General features: G+C 44.2%; 1 protein-coding gene across 4 annotated transcripts in view; it reads right to left on the reverse strand.

Annotated features, from left to right (window-relative positions):
• ARHGEF4 (Rho guanine nucleotide exchange factor 4) overlaps positions 1-18,475 on the reverse strand; it is a 229,001-nt gene that overhangs the window by 96,046 nt on the left and 114,480 nt on the right. For 3 of the 4 annotated variants that reach the window (XM_044291396.1, XM_044291398.1, XM_044291397.1), the window contains exons 2-3: positions 14,504-17,812; positions 11,494-11,796 (exon numbers count right to left, since the gene is read on the reverse strand). In XM_044291396.1, coding sequence (XP_044147331.1) covers positions 11,494-11,796; positions 14,504-17,812 — 3,612 coding nt within the window. The remainder of the gene's footprint in view (positions 1-11,493; positions 11,797-14,503; positions 17,813-18,475) is intronic. The other variant, XM_044291399.1, reaches the window with a different exon arrangement.

Below are 18,475 nucleotides of genomic sequence, written 5' to 3' on the forward strand. Positions count from 1 at the left end.
TGCACTTTGGAATATGTGCCCCTTTGCCCACCTTGGCAGCAAAAAAGTGTGACACATCTGGTATCGCCGTACTCAGGAGAAGTTGGGGAATGTGTTTTGGGGTGTCATTTTACATATACCCATGCTGGGTGAGAAAAATATCTTGGTCAAATGCCAACTTTGTATAAAAAAATGGGAAAAGTTGTCTTTTGCCAAGATATTTCTCTCACCCAGCATGGGTATATGTAAAATGACACCCCAAAACACATTCCCCAACTTCTCCTGAGTACGGCGATACCAGATGTGTGACACTTTTTTGATGCCAAGGTGGGCAAAGGGGCACATATTCCAAAGTGCACCTTTCGGATTTCACCGGTCATTTTTTTACAGATTTTGATTGCAAAGTACTTCTCACACATTTGGGCCCCTAAATTGCCAGGGCAGTATAACTACGCCACAAGTGACCCCATTTTGGAAAGAAGACACCCCAAGGTATTCCGTGAGGGGCACGGCGAGTTCCTAGAATTTTTTATTTTTTGTCGCAAGTTAGTGGAATATGAGACTTTGTAAGGAAAAAAGAGAAAAAAAAAAAAATCATCATTTTCCGCTAACTTGTGACAAAAAATAAAAAATTCTAGGAACTCGCCATGCCCCTCACGGAATACCTTGGGGTGTCTTCTTTCCAAAATGGGGTCACTTGTGGCGTAGTTATACTGCCCTGGCAATTTAGGGGCCCAAATGTGTGAGAAGTACCTTGCAATCAAAATGTGTAAAAAATGGCCTGCAAAATCTGAAAGGTGCACTTTGGAATATGTGCCCCTTTGCCCACCTTGGCAGCAAAAAAGTGTGACACATCTGGTATCGCCGTACTCAGGAGAAGTTGGGGAATGTGTTTTGGGGTGTCATTTTACATATACCCATGCTGGGTGAGAGAAATATCTTGGCAAAAGACAACTTTTCCCATTTTTTTTATACAAAGTTGGCATTTGACCAAGATATTTTTCTCACCCAGCATGGGTATATGTAAAATGACACCCCAAAACACATTCCCAACTTCTCCTGAGTACGGCGATACCAGATGTGTCACACTTTTTTGCTGCCAAGGTGGGCAAAGGGGCACATATTCCAAAGTGCACCTTTTGGATTTCACCGGTCATTTTTTACACATTTTGATTGCAAAGTTCTTCTCACACATTTGGGCCCCTAAATTGCCAGGGCAGTATAACTACGCCACAAGTGACCCCATTTTGGAAAGAAGACACCCCAAGGTATTCCGTGAGGGGCATGGCAAGTTTTTAGAATTTTTTATTTTTTGTCGCAAGTTAGTGGAATATGAGACTTTGTAAGAAAAAATTAAAAAAATAAATCATCATCATTTTCCGCTAACTTGTGACAAAAAATAAAAAGTTCTATGAACTCACTATGCCCATCAGCGAATACCTTAGGGTGTCTACTTTCCGAAATGGGGTCATTTGTGGGGGTTTTCTACTGTTTGGGCATTGTAGAACCTCAGGAAACATGACAGGTGCTCAGAAAGTCAGAGCTGTTTCAAAAAGCGGAAATTCACATTTTTGTACCATAGTTTGTAAATGCTATAACTTTTACCCAAACCATTTTTTTTTGCCCAAACATTTTTTTTTTATCAAAGACATGTAGAACAATAAATTTGGCGAAAAATTTATATATGGATGTCGTTTTTTTGCAAAATTTTACAGCTGAAAGTGAAAAATGTCATTTTTTGGCAAAAAAATCGTTACATTTTGATTAATAACAAAAAAAGTTAAAATGTCAGCAGCAATAAAATACCACCAAATGAAAGCTCTATTAGTGAGAAGAAAAGGAGGTAAAATTCATTTGGGTGGTAAGTTGCATGACCGAGCGATAAACGGTGAAAGGAGTGTAGTGCCGAAGTGTAAAAAGTGCTCTGGTCATGAAGGGGGTTTCACCTAGCGGGGCTGAAGTGGTTAAAGGGAACCTGTTAAACATTAAATATGGTATTCGCAGGTTGTAGAGCAGGAGGAACTTAGAGATTTATACAGGTATATAGCTTTGTGGGAAAAGATTCTGTATAACTTTTTTTTTTTTTTTTTATTGTTTCTTTGTCTAGGAGTCCAGTAGGTGGTCTTGATTAGTGAATGACAGCCTGAGTAGGACCGTCCACTGGACTTTAAAGCATAGGAAGTGCAGGGATATCAATGAATAAATGACAAGTTATACTGAATATTTTCCCACAAAACTATATATCTGCTCAGCTGCTCCGGCTCTCTAACATGTTTTTTACAGACAGGACTGTGGGTTCCCTTTAAGGATGAAAAGCCAAGCACACAAGTTGAGACATTTCTGTCAATGTTAGGCTCTTTGACTTGTATTAATATACTACTACTGTATGTCCAACAAAGGAAGCCATTGCCAAATCATTTTGAAGCACGTTGGCTAAATATGGACTAAAGGTGCCTACAGATCATCTGTGCAGACATCAGCTTTCATCTGAGGCCTGCACCAACAGACCCCGGTGATAACTCAGCCCAAAGAGGAAATAGTCAAATGTTATCCAATTTGGCCACATGTGTTGTCACATATGGTTTTGCATACGACAGACAATTTCATTCATTTGTCAAAATGCCTTCATGCTTTTCTACTCAGATTAATTTTCTACATGACCACGTGGCTGCCATCCATATCAGGACATCTCATTCTAATTAGGATTTCCTTGGAATATTTTTTGCTGCCATTTTAATTCTTTCCTATGTATTTCTCCTATGGGGCTGTCATTTATAAAGTTGGCCAAAAATATAAGATGTAAACAGATGCATTATCAATCCACACCTATGGCCAAAATCATTCTAAATGACAAAAATGGCAGATACCTGAATGAAAAAGAAACTGAAAAGAAAACCAGTAAACCAGTGGTTGGTTAAAAAAAATCCACCACACCACAAATCAAAATATCGGTTATCTTCCATTTTTACAACCGAAAGTAATCGTTAATTTCTAACGATAATTTGTTTTCCCTTAGTCCTAACAGCAGCACAGATGGGGTTAACTGCCCCTGTGGACTGGTAGGACCGGCGGAATTTTAATGAGCCCAAGAACCAATAAACGATCTTCAGCTCCCTGAAAGGGAGGAGATCACCCCCCAGCCCACCGTGTCTTTAACAAGTATGATGTAAGTTAGGGAGGGATATTTGTGTGCTGCTGTTAGGACTAAGGGAAAACAAATTATCGTTAGAAATTAACGATTCCCTTACGTCCTACCAGCAGCACAGATGGGGAGATAGCAAGATAAAACCCCTAGGGAGGGTCCTCATGCCTGGCAGAAGTAAGAACTGTCTGCCCGAAAGCCGAAAACTCTGCCATCCTAGCATCTATCCTATAATGGGAGATGAAGGTTGACTCAGAGCTCCAGGAGGCCGCCTTACAGATCAACTCTAAGGGGAGAAGACTTCTTTCCGCAACCGAGGTGGAGACCGCCCTAGTAGAATGGGCTCTCACAAACTCGGGAGGATCTAAGGTTTGGGAGACAAAAGCTTCCTTAATGGCCTCCTTGATCCAGCGACTAATGGTGGCTTTAGACGCTTTACGGCCTTTAGACTTACCGGCAAACAGGATAAGGAGATTTTCATCTATCCTGAATTCTCTGGATCTATCCACATAGATCTGAAGGCATCTAGAAATATCCAGCGGATCTCTAGCTGGAGTATCAGAGGAGGAGGCTGTAAACAAAACTGGTAAGGAGATTACCTGGTTGATATTTTGAAAAGTAGGCACCTTAGGTCTGAAGTATGGTAAAAACTTCAGGAGTACTCTGTCCTGTAAGAAAATAATATATGGATGAATTGCAGAGAAAGCCTGCAATTCAGAAACTCTTTTGGCTGAGGCTATAGCCAGAAGAAAAACCATCTTTAAAGTTAAATATTTGAAATCAACCTCCTCCAAAGGCTCGAAGGGGGGAGATGCTAGACCCCTGAGCACTACTGAAAGATCCCACTGGGGAATGGGTTTCAGTATAGTAGGCTTTAGTCTTTCCGCTCCCTTCAGGAAGCGTTTGATGAGTGGATCCCGAGAGTATGGCCTGTTGAGACAGGCCGAGATGGCACACATTTGTACCTTCAAGGTAGCTGGAGATAGGCCTCTATCTAATCCGTCCTGAAGGAAATGTAGTATCGCAGGAAGGGGCGGATCTGCAGACGCCACCTGTTTGGAATCACACCATGCCACGAAGATTCTCATGATCCTGGAGTAGGCCTTGTTTGTAGACTCTGCTCGGGAATGCGACAAAGTTCTCAGGACCGACTCGGAAAGCCCTTCTATGTTGGGAAGGGGCTGATCAACCTCCAGGCTGTCAGGTTGAACCTGTGCAGATCTGGGCAGAGGTGAGTGTCCCACGACACCAGGGTCTGCTCCGGGGGGAGTCTCCAGTATTGTCCCCGACTCATCTGAATGAGCTGGGTAAACCAGGATCTTTTGGGCCAAAACGGTATGATGGCTATTACCGAGGCCTGATCCTGACGGATTTTCATCAATACCCTCGGTATCATGGAAAAAGGAGGGAAGATGTAAGCCAGCCTGAACCTCCACGGTATCGACAGAGCATCTATCGCCAGGGGGTTGTCTTCCCGGTACAGGGAACAGAACCTCAGCACCTTGGCGTTGAACCTGGTTGCCATGAGGTCCACCTCTGGCATACCCCAACTGTGAACTAGCTGCCTGAAGACCTCCGGATGCAGAGACCACTCCATGGTCGGTAATCCTCGACTTAAGCGGTCTGCTATCATATTGAGGGAACCTCGGATATGAACGACCGAAGAATCACCCCGATCTCTGATAGAAGGGGTAATGACCTTGTGCCTCCCTGCTTGCTTATATAGAGAACCGCAGTCATATTGTCTGACTGGACTTTCACCGCTTTGCCCCGAATCTGAGGGGCGAAGTGAAGGAGGGCTAGCCGGATAGCTCGCATCTCGCGAAGATTGGAGGAAAGATGCCGCTCCAGGGGGGACCAAGATCCCTGCACTTGGGATCCGTCCAGATGAGCGCCCCAGCCTACAAGGGACGCGTCTGTAGTCAATATGACCCAAACTGGTTGGGTCATAGACTTCCCTGCTGGCAGTCGAAACCACCATCTGAGGGAATTCCGGGTTTGACCGGACAGGGAGCACAGGGAATCTAGCCCCGCAGGGCTGCCGTTCCATAAGTGTAAGACCTCCGACTGAAGAGGACGGAGGTGCCATAGCGCCCAAGGGACTGCGTCTGCAGCCGCTGACATGAGCCCCACCATCTTCATGAGAGTCCGAATAGAGACTCGACGAGGGACATGAAGGACCTTTGCCAGGTCCTGAATCCGCGCTTTCCTTTCTTGAGTCAACCGGAGGGACATCTCCACAGAGTCGACCACGAATCCTAAATATTGGATTGAAGATGATGGGCTCACATTCGACTTCTGCCAGTTGATGATCCAGCCTAGGCGGAGAAGAAAGGAGATTGCGATCTGAAGATGGTGGGTAAGGATCGGAACTGAAGAGGCTATGAAAAGCCAATCGTCCAGATAAGGAATGATAGTCAGCCCTTGGAGTCTCAATGCTGCCACCACCGATACCACCACCTTGGTGAAGATAAGGGGGGCAGAAGAGATTCCGAAGGGGAGCGCGGTGAACTGAAAGTGCCTGCGAACCCCTGAAATCTGGACCGCGATCCTGAGAAATTTCCGGAAGGCGGAATGGATCGGAATGTGAAGATAAGCATCTTTGAGGTCCAGAGTAGCCATGACATCCCCGAGGTTGAGGATATGGGTGACTGACCTTATGGTTTCCATGCGAAACCTTGTTTTCCTTATAAATCGATTGAGAAATCTCAAATCGATGATAATCCGGAGGTCTCCCGTCTTCTTGGGAACCAGGAACACTGGTGAATAAATGCCTAGGCCTCTCTCCCCTGCCGGCACCTCCTCTAGGGCTCCCTTGGAGATATAGTCCTGGATGTAAGATTCCAGGACCACTTGTTTGGCCGGCCCGAAGTTTCGTGTAGCGACGAATCTCTCTGGGGGGAGAGAGAGAAAGTCTACCCGGTACCCGACGGAGACTAAGTTCAGAACCCAAGGGTCTGCGATCAACTGACTCCAGGAGTCTTTGAAAAGGGAGAGACGGCCCCCCACGGGTGTTTGGGGGAGTGGTATGGGAAAGTCTAGAGGAGACACTGCAGGGGCAGCAGGGCTTATCCAAGAGCCTCGACGAGGCCCATAGTCAGGAGGGTTTTGCCTCCTTAGCGGGTTTACGGGAGCGCCTCGAATACTTACGAGACGGTCCCCCCCAATCTCTGCGCCTAGATTGCTGCCCCGGGCGTCCTTTGCGCTTCTTTTCCTGCCTGGGGCGTCCCCGAAAGGGCTGCTGGGGGAGGCTCTTCCCCTTTTTGTCGGAGAGCCCCTCCATTATCTTGTCCAATTCGGACCCGAACAGCCTGTTTGGTTCGAAGGGGAGCCCACAAAGGTTGAATTTGGACGCGTTGTCCGCGATCCAGGGTTTCAGCCAAAGTGGTCTGCGGGCAGCTGAAACTAAGGCCATAGTTTTGGCGGCCAGCTTCAGCTGCATCTGGGTGGAGTCAACTAGGAAGTCCATAGCCAGGTTGGCTGATTTGAAAGCTGCCAGGATATCATCCCTGGATACGCTCTGGTCCACGTCTGTCTGGATCTGGTTGAGCCTAGAGCGTAAATAGGTGGCTACTTCAGTGGCCGCAATTGAAGTTGATGCGGAGGCAGCGGCCGCCGCATAACTCCTCCTAAGGGTGCACTCTGCCCTCCGATCTAGAGGGTCCTGCAGACTAGACCCATCGTCTGCGGGGACTAGAGTGCGCCGGGACAACTTGGCTATAGCCATGTCCACCTTGGGAACGGAACCCCACGATTCCACCAAGGGTTTAGCCATCGGGTACATGAGTTTAAACTTTCTGGTGAGAACTGGGCCTTTCTCAGGCTTGCGCCATTCTGTGCGCATCACAGAGAGAAGGGTCTCATCCGCTCTGAAGACACGCTGTGTCCGTACGGCGGGCTCGGAGGACTCCCCAATGTCAACATCCTGGTCCCCCGACCTGATGGACTTAAGTAACTTCTGCGTCTTTTCTGGAGGGAAAAAGCAAGAAGTAATTTCTTCTTCCTCAGAAGAAGACCCCACCGACCAGGGGGTAGGTCTTTCGACTGGTGCGACTGGAGCGACCACATCCATGGGAGTCTGAGAGGGTGCTGGTAACCTCTCATTAAGTAAATGCACCACTCCCTTAATGGAATCATCCACGTATGTCTTCGTCCACTGAAACATTTCCTGCATCGTGGGTTCCGTGGATGTCGTGCGACAACTCTCACACCTAGAATAGGGACAGCCGTCGTCTAAGGGCGTGTTGCAATCAAAACACGCCAAATGCTTCCTCTTGGCCCCAGACTTTCGCTGATCCGGATCCCTGGGGGAAGCCATAGTCTGTAATTGGAAAGAAAAGACAGGTCATAACACCTACAAAAATTGGAGGTGGAGAAACAAGACCTTAAGGGGGCCCACCAGCACTAGAAGAAAAATAGAGCTGCAGAAGAGGAACACACAAACCCACGTCAAGCAATACTACTAAGGATATCACAAGGCGCAGGGAACTCTGGAGCTAGCTTGTCAAAGCGATGCAACCAGAGCACTGAATGACAGGCTCTGGGCGCTTAAAAGGAGAAAGCCCCGCCCCCTGGGCGGGTCCCAGATCGTGAATAGCCCAGACATATAAGAGAGCCAATACTGGCTCAGCCGTGCTGTAGATAGCTCCCCTGGTTCATCCTGGATCCCAGGATGTATATAGGGGAGCAACTTTAATCAGGGAGGTGAGGATAGAACCTCAGATCGCGCTGCGAAGAAACCGGAAGTGACGTAGCGCACCAAGTGCGCGTCACTTCCGGAAGATGGCGGCGCCCATAGCGCCGCATGCATGTGGCGATGGGAAGGAACGGACACCAGAAAAAACTGAAGGGAGAGGGGAGGGGGACACCCCACTCCCCGACGGTCCCCAGGTACAAAAAATCGCCGCAATCAGCCTAAAATAAAGGCAAAAAGAGAGCCAAAAAACGGGGCGATCCTATATAGAAGAAAGGAGCCCCTGACACTCTCAGCTCCCTGAAAGGGAGCGATACGCCAGTCCAACCTGTCCAAAGGACAGAAAAAAACACGGTGGGCTGGGGGGTGATCTCCTCCCTTTCAGGGAGCTGAAGATCGTTTATTGGTTCTTGGGCTCATTAAAATTCCGCCGGTCCTACCAGTCCACAGGGGCAGTTAACCCCATCTGTGCTGCTGGTAGGACGTAAGGGAACCAATAATGGCCAACATTTGGAAGAAAAGCTCAAAATCAGCCATTTCTAAGAAATTTGTATTTCTTGTGTATGTTACATGGACTCATTGGGGTAGATTTATGAAAGAAAACTTGTTTTAATGAAAACTGTCTTAATTGCCCAAAGCAACCAATCAGATTCCACCTTTCATTTTTCAGAGCTTCTTTGGAAAATGAAAGATGGAACTTGATTGGTTGCTATGGGAAAATAGGCCAGTTTTCCTTTACACCAGTTTGATAAATCCCCCCCATTGTGTTCTCCATTTGCCACTATTCAGCGCCTCCATACAGTACCATATTCTTCCCAATAATAATACCTCTATAGTATGTTAGAAATAGAGGGTTGTAGTCCAGGTTCTAAAAAGGTTGTCCTTTATTTCATGCAGTAAAAACTTCCAAGGACCGTGATTCGTAGATCCGAAACGCGTAGACCGCATACCAGTCTTGTGTTTGGAAGTTTTCACCGCATGAAATAAAGGACAACCTTTTTAGAAGCTAGACTACAACCCTCTTTTTCTACAGTTTAAACAGCCGGGTCCAGGCCGTGTCCGCGCTTCTCAGGTTGTTGGCTGCAGGTGAGCGCTGCTTTTCTTTTCTTAAGTTGTTACCATCTCTATAATATGTTATATACGTTGGAGCATACCACAAATTTTGGGAAAACAACTATGGGGGGTATTTACAAAGGTAAAGTGGCAGAAAGTGGCATGAAACATTTTTTAAATGATGGTGGACGCCATATTTGAGCCATAATTTGCGACTCATTACTTTTCTAAAGTGGGAGAAAAAAGTGGGGCCTAGTGGAAGGGGCAGAGCTTCTGCCCCCTCCTGCCCCCTGGATTTACTATGATTTAATCCAGAAACAGGCAGAAACGGTAGCTCAACTCCACGCCAGCTAAGTTTCTGGTGCACCAAGGGCCAGAGATGCAGCCGAACACCTTCCAATTCATGCTTATATTTCCGTGTTCAAAGTTTTTTGTGAGGTTAAGATGGATCATGTTAGAATATTTATAGAACTCCTCTGCAGCTTTCCTTGACATTACTAATATCCTAATACTGATCTAATTATAGAAGAGTAAAATCCATCTTTAAGTTGAGAAAAGATGCATGGCATGTGTGGAGAACATGAGTAGAATTCCCATGTGTTCCATGACAGTAGGCTACAAGCATCATCTTTATGGCTACCATAAAGTTGTATTCCACCACCACCCAGAAGCTTGGATCAAAGTATATAAGATATAACTTGATACACTACTGATAAAGAGGTTTTCGGGGAGTAGAATATTGATGACCTATTGTCCCAATAAGTCATCGATATCTGATTGTGGGGGTCCAACTCTGGGCATCCCCACCGATCAGCTGTTTGAAGAGGCTGTAGTGCTTAGGCCTCTTCCTAGGTGAATTATGTTCTGTTCATCGGTTACATGACCTATGCACGCTCACTCCCATTCAAGTGAATCGGTCTGGGCTGTAATACCAAACACAGCTACTATGCAATGTAAGGTAATCTGTAAGGAGGTTGCAGCGCTCACCGGAGTTCTGCGGCATATTCAAACCGCTGATCGGTGGGGGTGCTGGGAGTTGGACTGATCAGATATTGATGACCTGTCCTGAGGATAGCTCATCAGTATTCTACTTACGGAAAACCCCTTTAAATGCAAAAAAGCTTATTTCAATACCCCAGAAGGATGAGACTGAACCAGTGAAATACTGTATGTGCCATTTCACTAAAATACAGCACGAGTGAAAAAAAGCTCAAAGTAGGAGTAATAGAAAGAGGTAATAGCTCTCAGCACAGAGAATCATTACCTTTGTAATGCATTTACCAGTCAGTTTGATCCCTGAGCTGTCCTTCCAGAAACCGGATTGCGTTCATCTGAAAATACTGATAGGCGCTTTGCCTGACTGACACTGTTTATGGGGGAACCCCAAGTTTGTTTATGGAGGCACTCTCATAGCGAACAGTCTTGAGGGTAGAGCTCTTTAAAAAATGTGCCAAATCTAAATTCTATTCTTCAAGCTTGTCAATTATGGTGCCAACTAATATGCTCACCCCCATGCAGTCTGGATCCTAAATTATGAACTCTCGATGCTGAAAGTAATGACTGTGGGTATTATGCCAAACTATTATAATTCCTACTAGTGGCAATTAACAGTATTCATCAATAATTATCATCACGTGTATTAAATCTGGGCAGGTGCTCAAGGCTGCTGAAGTTATGAATGCCTATTTCATAAAGCTATGAGGTTATGTCAGACCATATAAAGCATACGAGGCTCCCTTTGTATCATGTCTGGAGACCATAACAGTGGTCATCATACTCACTGTGGTGACAATTCCTGCCTGCAAAGGATCGCCATTCACAAATGGACAGCAGCAGTCCACAGGACAACTTTGATTTTATGAGCTCCTGTGGACTGCAGCTGTCACCATATAGTTAAATGGGAATGACATTACTGAAAGTCTCCATTGAGCCTAGCTTAATTTTAGTCCCTTAACTTTGGGTGTAGCCCTGGCTTTTAAATCCACTGTCTATAATGTGCATGCCAAAATGTAATACTGAGGTGACTGACGCCTGCTGATTACATCACTTGAGGTTAGGCCTTTGCATTGGTATTGATATTTACGCCACTAGGTAAAATCCTGACCGTCCAGGGCTGCCATAGCAATGTCTCCGTACATGGTTGCTACATGTGCATGCATATACAACCATGCCAAAGCAGCAAATCCGTGCCAACCTAAAATCACCACTAACCAAGCCAGACTAAACCAAGCCAGAAGTGCCAATATGTTTCCTTCTGGAAACGACCCCAACATTTCAGAGCAACCAACCAGATTCCACCTTTCTTTTTTCACAGCTCCTTTTGGAAAATAAAAGGATCAATCTGATTGGTTGCTAAGGACAACTAAGTCAGTTTGCTTTTGCACCAGTTTCGATAAATCTCCCCATTGTGTACTTGGGTTTGTTATTTTGGTTGATAATTGGGTCATGTAATTATCATTTCTTATTGGCATTGATTTGTCATTCATCATGCTTGGCCCGGGCCAAGTGACTACATTATATTAGCTCCCACCTCCTTAGCAAAGAACCATGTGGAAGATTAGAATGGAAGGAAAGAGTAGGCCTTAGACAGAAGAGGACAGAGCGAGAGGATGGATGCCATTCTTACTTGAGACTGATTGTTCATGTGACTCTCTCCTTGAGTTGTGCTTTCTGTCTTGTCTACTCGCATCTCCTGCTTTCTCTGATTTACCCACAGGTCATCACAGCTGAGGCTCCTAAACAGCGATTTAGTATTTCTTTTCTCTGGGTCTTTCGCCTGTTCCACTGACGTCAGCGTGGGCAGTGTGGAGATTTTACTTGTGTCCGTTTCGGGGAATGTGAACACCAGAAACTCAGAGGTTTTCTTCTTCTGAAGGACTTTCTCCCTCTGCATCTTTATAGGTGTTGTTTGGCCTTGTAGTCTAGTATCCTGTTTGTATTAGTTGTAAGTGAAAGGTGTGTAAGACAATACCAACCTTAAACTTCTTGTATCCAAATAACTCAGTGATATATATACCAAAAAACTGAGTAAATGTTTTTGTGAGAGCTTTAGGAATGTTTTTGTGACCACATGTGGAGCAGAGGGAACCCTTTAGGTTACCTGCACATGCTGACGTGTGTTTTTTACCACACAGATTATTATGCGGTAAAAATATAGCATAATACAGAACCAGCACAGTGAATGAGGTTTGACAAATGACATGTGCACTTTGTGTGTTTTTTACATGCAGAAATTGACTTGCTGTGCAGCATACCAATTATTTGTGCAATGCTGTGGTTTTTCCCTTATGGCTCATGCACACAGACTTATTTTTTCCCTGTTTCAGTTTTTTACAGGTCTGTATGCGGAAACATTCATTTCAATGGGGCTTGAAAAAAATGGAAATTACTCTATGTGCATTTCATGTCCCCATGTCCGTTCCGCAAAAAAATAGAACGTGTCCTATTCTTGTTCGTTTTGCGGACAAGAATAGGCATTGTTACAACGGATGCAACACGGAGATCACCTGTTTTTTGTTTTGGGGCGGATCCGTGTTTTACAGACCGCAAAATACATACGGTCGTGTGCATGAGCCCTTAGACTTCAATGGGGTTGTTACCATAAATAGAAAATTCTCAAAAAAAATTGCTGCAAAAACACACAAAATAGTGTGGAGTTCTATGCAGTTTTTTTGCGTTTTTGGTGCATCTCTCAGATGTTCCGCATACAAATATACAGCGTGTGCAGGTGGCCCTAAAGAGGATCTGTCACCAGTTTTTAGCCGTAGAGGCAGCATAAACTGGTGATAGATCCCCTTAGAAAAACACTGGATCACTTTCTTTAACTGGCCCAGTCATTTTGATTAAATGTTGTATTGAAGATTTCCAGTGCTGGAGCTGCTCAGTACACAGAACGATCCGATGGGTCCTGATCAGTGATGGTCAGTTTGCATTGTTCGCCCGCAAACACATGCGGGCTGCCATCTTTTCTCACAAGTCCGGCGAGGCACAGGTAAACCCTTACCTGTGCCTGTGCGCGAGCCGGTCTGAAATCAAATGCGGTCACCGGGAGCAGGCAGTTCCGAGAACAGCCGCCGAGGGCCCTTCATCGGGCTGTTCTCGGAACCACCTGCTCCCGCTAACCGCATTTGTTTCAGACCGGCTCGCAGTGCCTCGCCGGACTTGTGAGAAAAGATGGCAGCCCGCATGTGTTCGGCGAATATCAGGACCCCACGGCTCATGCTGTTTATTGAACAGCGCCGGGACTGGAAAAGTTCAGTACAGCAAAATGACTGGGTACATTAAAGAAAGTGAAAATTTAATCTGCTTAATAAAAAAAACTCCCGTAAATCTGTCAGAAATCAGGGGCATAACACTTTAACACTTTGCATTCTGCATTGCCTAAGAGTTTTTGACATGTGCACTGGGAAACCGGAGTAGCAATGGGGTATATAGTTAAAGGGGTTGTCCAGGCTTTTAATATTGATGAACTATCCTCAGAATAGGTCATCAATATAAGATTGGCGAGGGTCCGACACCCGGCACCCCCACCGATCAGCTGTATGAGAAGACTGCGCACAGCGGGGAATAGGAAGAGAGACGGGAGATAGCACAAGCTCACTGCATGCGCTGTCTCCTCATACAGCTGATCGGCGGGGGTACCAGGTGTAAGACCTCCTGAGGATAGGTTATCAATATTAAAAGCCTGGACAACCCCTTTAAGGTCCTTGGGGAGGTTAATGCCCCCATCACTTCTCTGTGCTTCATCTGGGCAAAATAAATTGGTAGTATTGGATTAGAAAAAGTCAGATTTTCCCAGAGACATCACTACTGCAGAGTGGTATTGCATCATACTAGGACAGTGCTGAGCTGCAATACCAGACCAAGCCTGTATTTAAAAGTGGTGCTGTTTAAAAAAAAAATCCTTTGTCTGACTCATCCTGTTTCAGTGATAACTGTTCATACATGGTAATAAAACATGCATATAATCATGATAAATTATATATGACGCTTCAGACTAGGACTGGTGACACCTGAAAGAAAGACAATGAACATAGAAATTATTTTTTTTTGCATCAGAAGATTTGGAATTTTCTTAATCAGGAGTAACACATTCTTATACATCTGTACTAACAGATTGTACCTGAAATAATGCATTATGTCCTAAGATGTCCTATGTGGTTTCTGATAAGGAATTAGATAAGTGCAATGTCACAAAGGCCTCTGAATCTATTCGCTCATCACCACATTCTTAGAAACTCCTGCAAGACTTGTGTTCTCCTTGATATTTTCCTATAAAAACTTTTGCCTTCTTACGCCATCTGCTGGTAGTTAAAGGGCTGACCCTAAAATTACCAACCATTCCTAATATAAGAAATCCGACCCTGGAACATGCATGATAAAATTGCCTAGTACTTTGACAGGTTTGAAGGGAAGGTATATCATATAATCAATAAAAAATACATACTGCCTATATCATGAACTGTCAAATATCATCAGGTACCTGTGTTCATTAGAGCCTATTCAGACACACTTTTATAAGGACCTGGAATAATGTAATTCCCCAGCAGTGTATTGTGTAATACTTGATTCTACACTGAAAAAGGTAGGGATACTTTGGGGGGGGGGGGGGGGAAAAAGTATTTCACGGTACTTACATCTTCCTTTAGTATGTCACTAGTTGAAGAAGCCATGTAGATGCTGGCTTGGGACTGGCTGCTAATCCCACTGTCCTCCTTAAGGGCCTCATTCTCTATGGAATTTATCATCCATGGTTTAAATATCATGGACGATTCTGTTGAGTCCAAATAGCCATCCAGTGGAGAAGAGTTTCCTAATGAAGTCATAGAGGTGGCACTGGTCCTGGAATTCCGAAGGCTTTTTCGCTGATAGTTAGGCCATTGGGTTTGTGGTTTTGGACTCATGGGTCGACAAGGCATTGAGTTAAGGTCAGAACTTGAGAAGATGTTTGCATAGGACATACTTGATGACTGTTTCATCATTGAAAGCTCATTTGGAATAGATTTTGTGCAGTTCATAGACTGATCAAATGAATTCCTTGCACTTACAGTGGCGCCACACTTAGCAGAACTTCTTATTTCAATATCCTCAATTGCAGTTTCTGCTGAGGTGGGCACCACATGGTCATCATTGTGTTCGTTGTGGCTGCCATCTTTAATTTCTGCTGGAGAACTGATTAGTAAGTCTGGGACCACTGATGAATGATTCTCGCTGTACGGTACAATTTTGTCTTTAGATTCCTTCTGTGGTTTGCTTGGGCTGATAACATGTGGGGACACGGTTAATACACTAAGTCTTTTCATTGAGTCTCTTTCCTTGTTCTTTCGTAAGGCTCTCCATGACATCTGATGAGGTCTCATCTTACCTTTCTTTTCATCTTTGGTGACAGACTCCAAGTTTTGAGCAGCATTTTCTTTCTCTAGATTTTTAAAGTCAAAAAGGCTTGAGAAAGACTTATGGGCCCAAGACAACCTTTCCTTTAACCGCTTGCTTTCTATGCTTTTATTACTGTTTTTCATATCATTATTGTCTAATTGGGGCTTGAAAAGATCTTCGTTGTTGGATGGTTCAGCTGACTCAGGCATTTTAACATTTGACACATTATTTCTGAATCGAGTAAAATTGTCTATGTCAATCCTTCCTGGTCCTGAAGCCTTTCTCATACTCCTGTTATAGAGAAAGCTGCTTTCGCACAGATCTTCATCAGACAAGTCTGGAGAGTGCTCATCGTTACATAGATTGGCTATCTGCTCGCTGCTTAGATGCAGAGGTTTAAGAGAGTGGTATTGCTGGTTTTCTGTATTATTCACCATCTTTCCACCATTATTGTCTACGTTTGTATCACTTTCTGACTGTGCCGGTTTATTGCTTTTGGGCGGAACCTCTAAAATAGTCGGCAACTCCAAATTTGTGTTTTCTTCCATCTCACGGTTAGTACCATTAACATCTTTACATTGTTGACAGTCTTCACTTTCCGTGCAATTGCTACTACAGTAGGTGTTTTCATCATCTACATCCTCTACACCCATGTCCATGTTTTTCGTGCTCCCTTCAAGAACAGAGTCTTGTATATGACCTAAGGTGTCCTCATTTTTACCTTCTAGCCTTTGTAAACTGTTATATTCTATGTCATCCTCATCATCATCATCATCTGAGAAACTGAATGCTTGATGCTCTGAGCTATCTGTACTTTCTTCACTCTGTTCATCATCCAGCCTTTTGACATAATTTGACAAGTCAGTTTGTCCAATGTTGGATTCTTTATCAAAATCACATACATTAGCAGACTCCATGTCGTTCATCTCTGAAACCAGACTATTATTTTCTTCTTTATATGTTTGTGCATTATGGTTGTCTGGTTCCTTGTCCTGCATTTGACAACCTTGTTTAACTTTGCTTGTTTTAATAGCCATATTATCAGTATTCATTTCAGGCGAGACCTTCATACCTAGGTTACCTTCAGATGAATTGTTTTCCTCAGGGTCATCAGTATTATTTTCATTGACTACATCTTTATTAATATGTGTGTCTTCGGGGAAATTTTCTCTAGGGAACTCATAAATTAATATTTGACTTTTTTCAGGTGAATTATATGATTGATCAGAACTAGGCTGTATACATTGGTGTTCTTCTATAGAATAGACATCATTGGGTGTGTTCCTTGTTGCCTGAGCATCTGTCCGTTCAATGGATAATATAATAAGACTACCTTTGTTAGAAGAATTATTGGTGGTATCACACTCTTGATGGGAGGCCTCTTTGATGGTTATGTGATTCGGTGTGTTGTTATTTCCAGCTACTGAGTTTTTTGCCTCATCTATGCTGTGTTCAGGCACATTTGGCTTTTTATATGATTTTGCTGTATAGTTGCTCTTATTTGCTTCTGTTGAGTTTAATATAACCAGAAATCTATTTCCTCTGTCTTTACATAGGTTGGGTTCCGAAGATCCGGACCCTATGTTTGTACTATCATCATCAAGAGAACTATTGTGTGGGTTTTGTACTGGTTTATATCCATTAAATACTGTAGCTTGTTCCCAGTGTTGATGGGAACTATGACCACAGTCTTCTTGATAAAGATTAGCCTCATCAACCTGAGTTGGTGTTTCTGATGGATTCCTCATTGAATTTACATTGGACTGCTCTACACAGACAGAAGTTGTGTCCAGATTATGACTTTTTTTAGAGAATGTCTTTATTGCAGTACTTATCTCTCCCCTATTTGCACCATGTTTTTCATGCACTACTGCAGTGTCCTTATGGATATTAGGCAAACTTTGGTGAGTGGCAACAATAGTTGTGTCTGATCTCGCACAACTTAGGCAACCTTCTGACTGGGAGATAACATTGACTCTCCTTTTTGTATTTTTCCTGATTTCTGTGGAAACCAACAAACCTCTAGGGCCCTCCTCAATGACTGTCACACTGTGTTGTAACCCATTGAACGGTACATTGTTATTATCCGTATCTTCCCCTAAATTTAAATTAGGAGTCCATAGACTCTTCTTATTTTTATCTACAGTATGCAGCTCAGATGTCAGGTTTTTGTGAGGAGACGGGGGATGTGTTTGTAAACAGGAAGAGGCCTCGGTCGGATCTTCTTGGCTGCTTATGATTTCTTTTGAGAACTGTGTGTTGTTTGAATAAATGCCACCTTGAAGTTTAGTAAAATTTGAATCCACATATTCCTCCTTATCTAATAAAATGCAATCTGTCCTTCTGTTCAGTTCTTCTGTCGCATCACTAGAAACAGAGTCAATGTCGGAGATGCTTTCAAATACTTCACTTTTTAATTCAGAGGGACTATCACTGAAGTACGATCTCGCTTCAAAGTAATCTTCATCTTGGTCCTGACTGAAAGAACCAAACTCAAGCGTACACTGGTTGGCACTGATGTCTTCATTAAATTCTACTTTATTTTCAGTGTCTTCATTAAGTTCTGGGGTCTGTAACGAAAAATAGGTGTAAGATGCAGAAAGGAACAAAATCTTAAGTCTTCAGCCTTAGGCCTCATGCACACGACCGTTGTGTGCATCCGTGGCCGTTGTGCCGTTTTCCGTTTTTTTTTTCGCGGACCCATTGACTTTCAATGGGTCCGTGGAAAAATCGGAAAATGCACCGTTTTGCAGCCGAGGCCGTGATCCGTGTATCCTGTCCGTCAAAAAAATATGACCTGTCCTATTTTTTTGACGGACAACGGTTCACGGACCCATTCAAGTCAATGGGTCCGTGAAAGAACACGGATGCACACAAGATTGGCATCCGTGTCCGTGATCCGTGGCCGTAGGTTGCTTTCATACAGACGGATCCGAAGATCCGTCTGCATAAAAGCTTTTTCTGATCTAAGTTTTCACTTCGTGAAAACTCATTTCCGACAGTATATTCTAACACAGAAGCGTTCCCATGGTGATGGGGACGCTTCTAGTTAGAATACACTGCAAACTTTGTACAAGACTGCCCCCTGCTGCCTGGCACCACCCGATCTCTTACAGGGGGATATGATAGCACAATTAACCCCTTCAGGTGCGGCACCTAAAGGGGTTAATTGTACTATCATATTCCCCTGTAAGAGATCAGGGCTGCCAGGCAGCAGGGGGCAGACCCCCCCC

The sequence above is a fragment of the Bufo gargarizans genome, chromosome 4 (genome assembly GCF_014858855.1).
Source record: "Bufo gargarizans isolate SCDJY-AF-19 chromosome 4, ASM1485885v1, whole genome shotgun sequence".
In the NCBI taxonomy this organism is placed as follows: domain Eukaryota; kingdom Metazoa; phylum Chordata; class Amphibia; order Anura; family Bufonidae; genus Bufo; species Bufo gargarizans.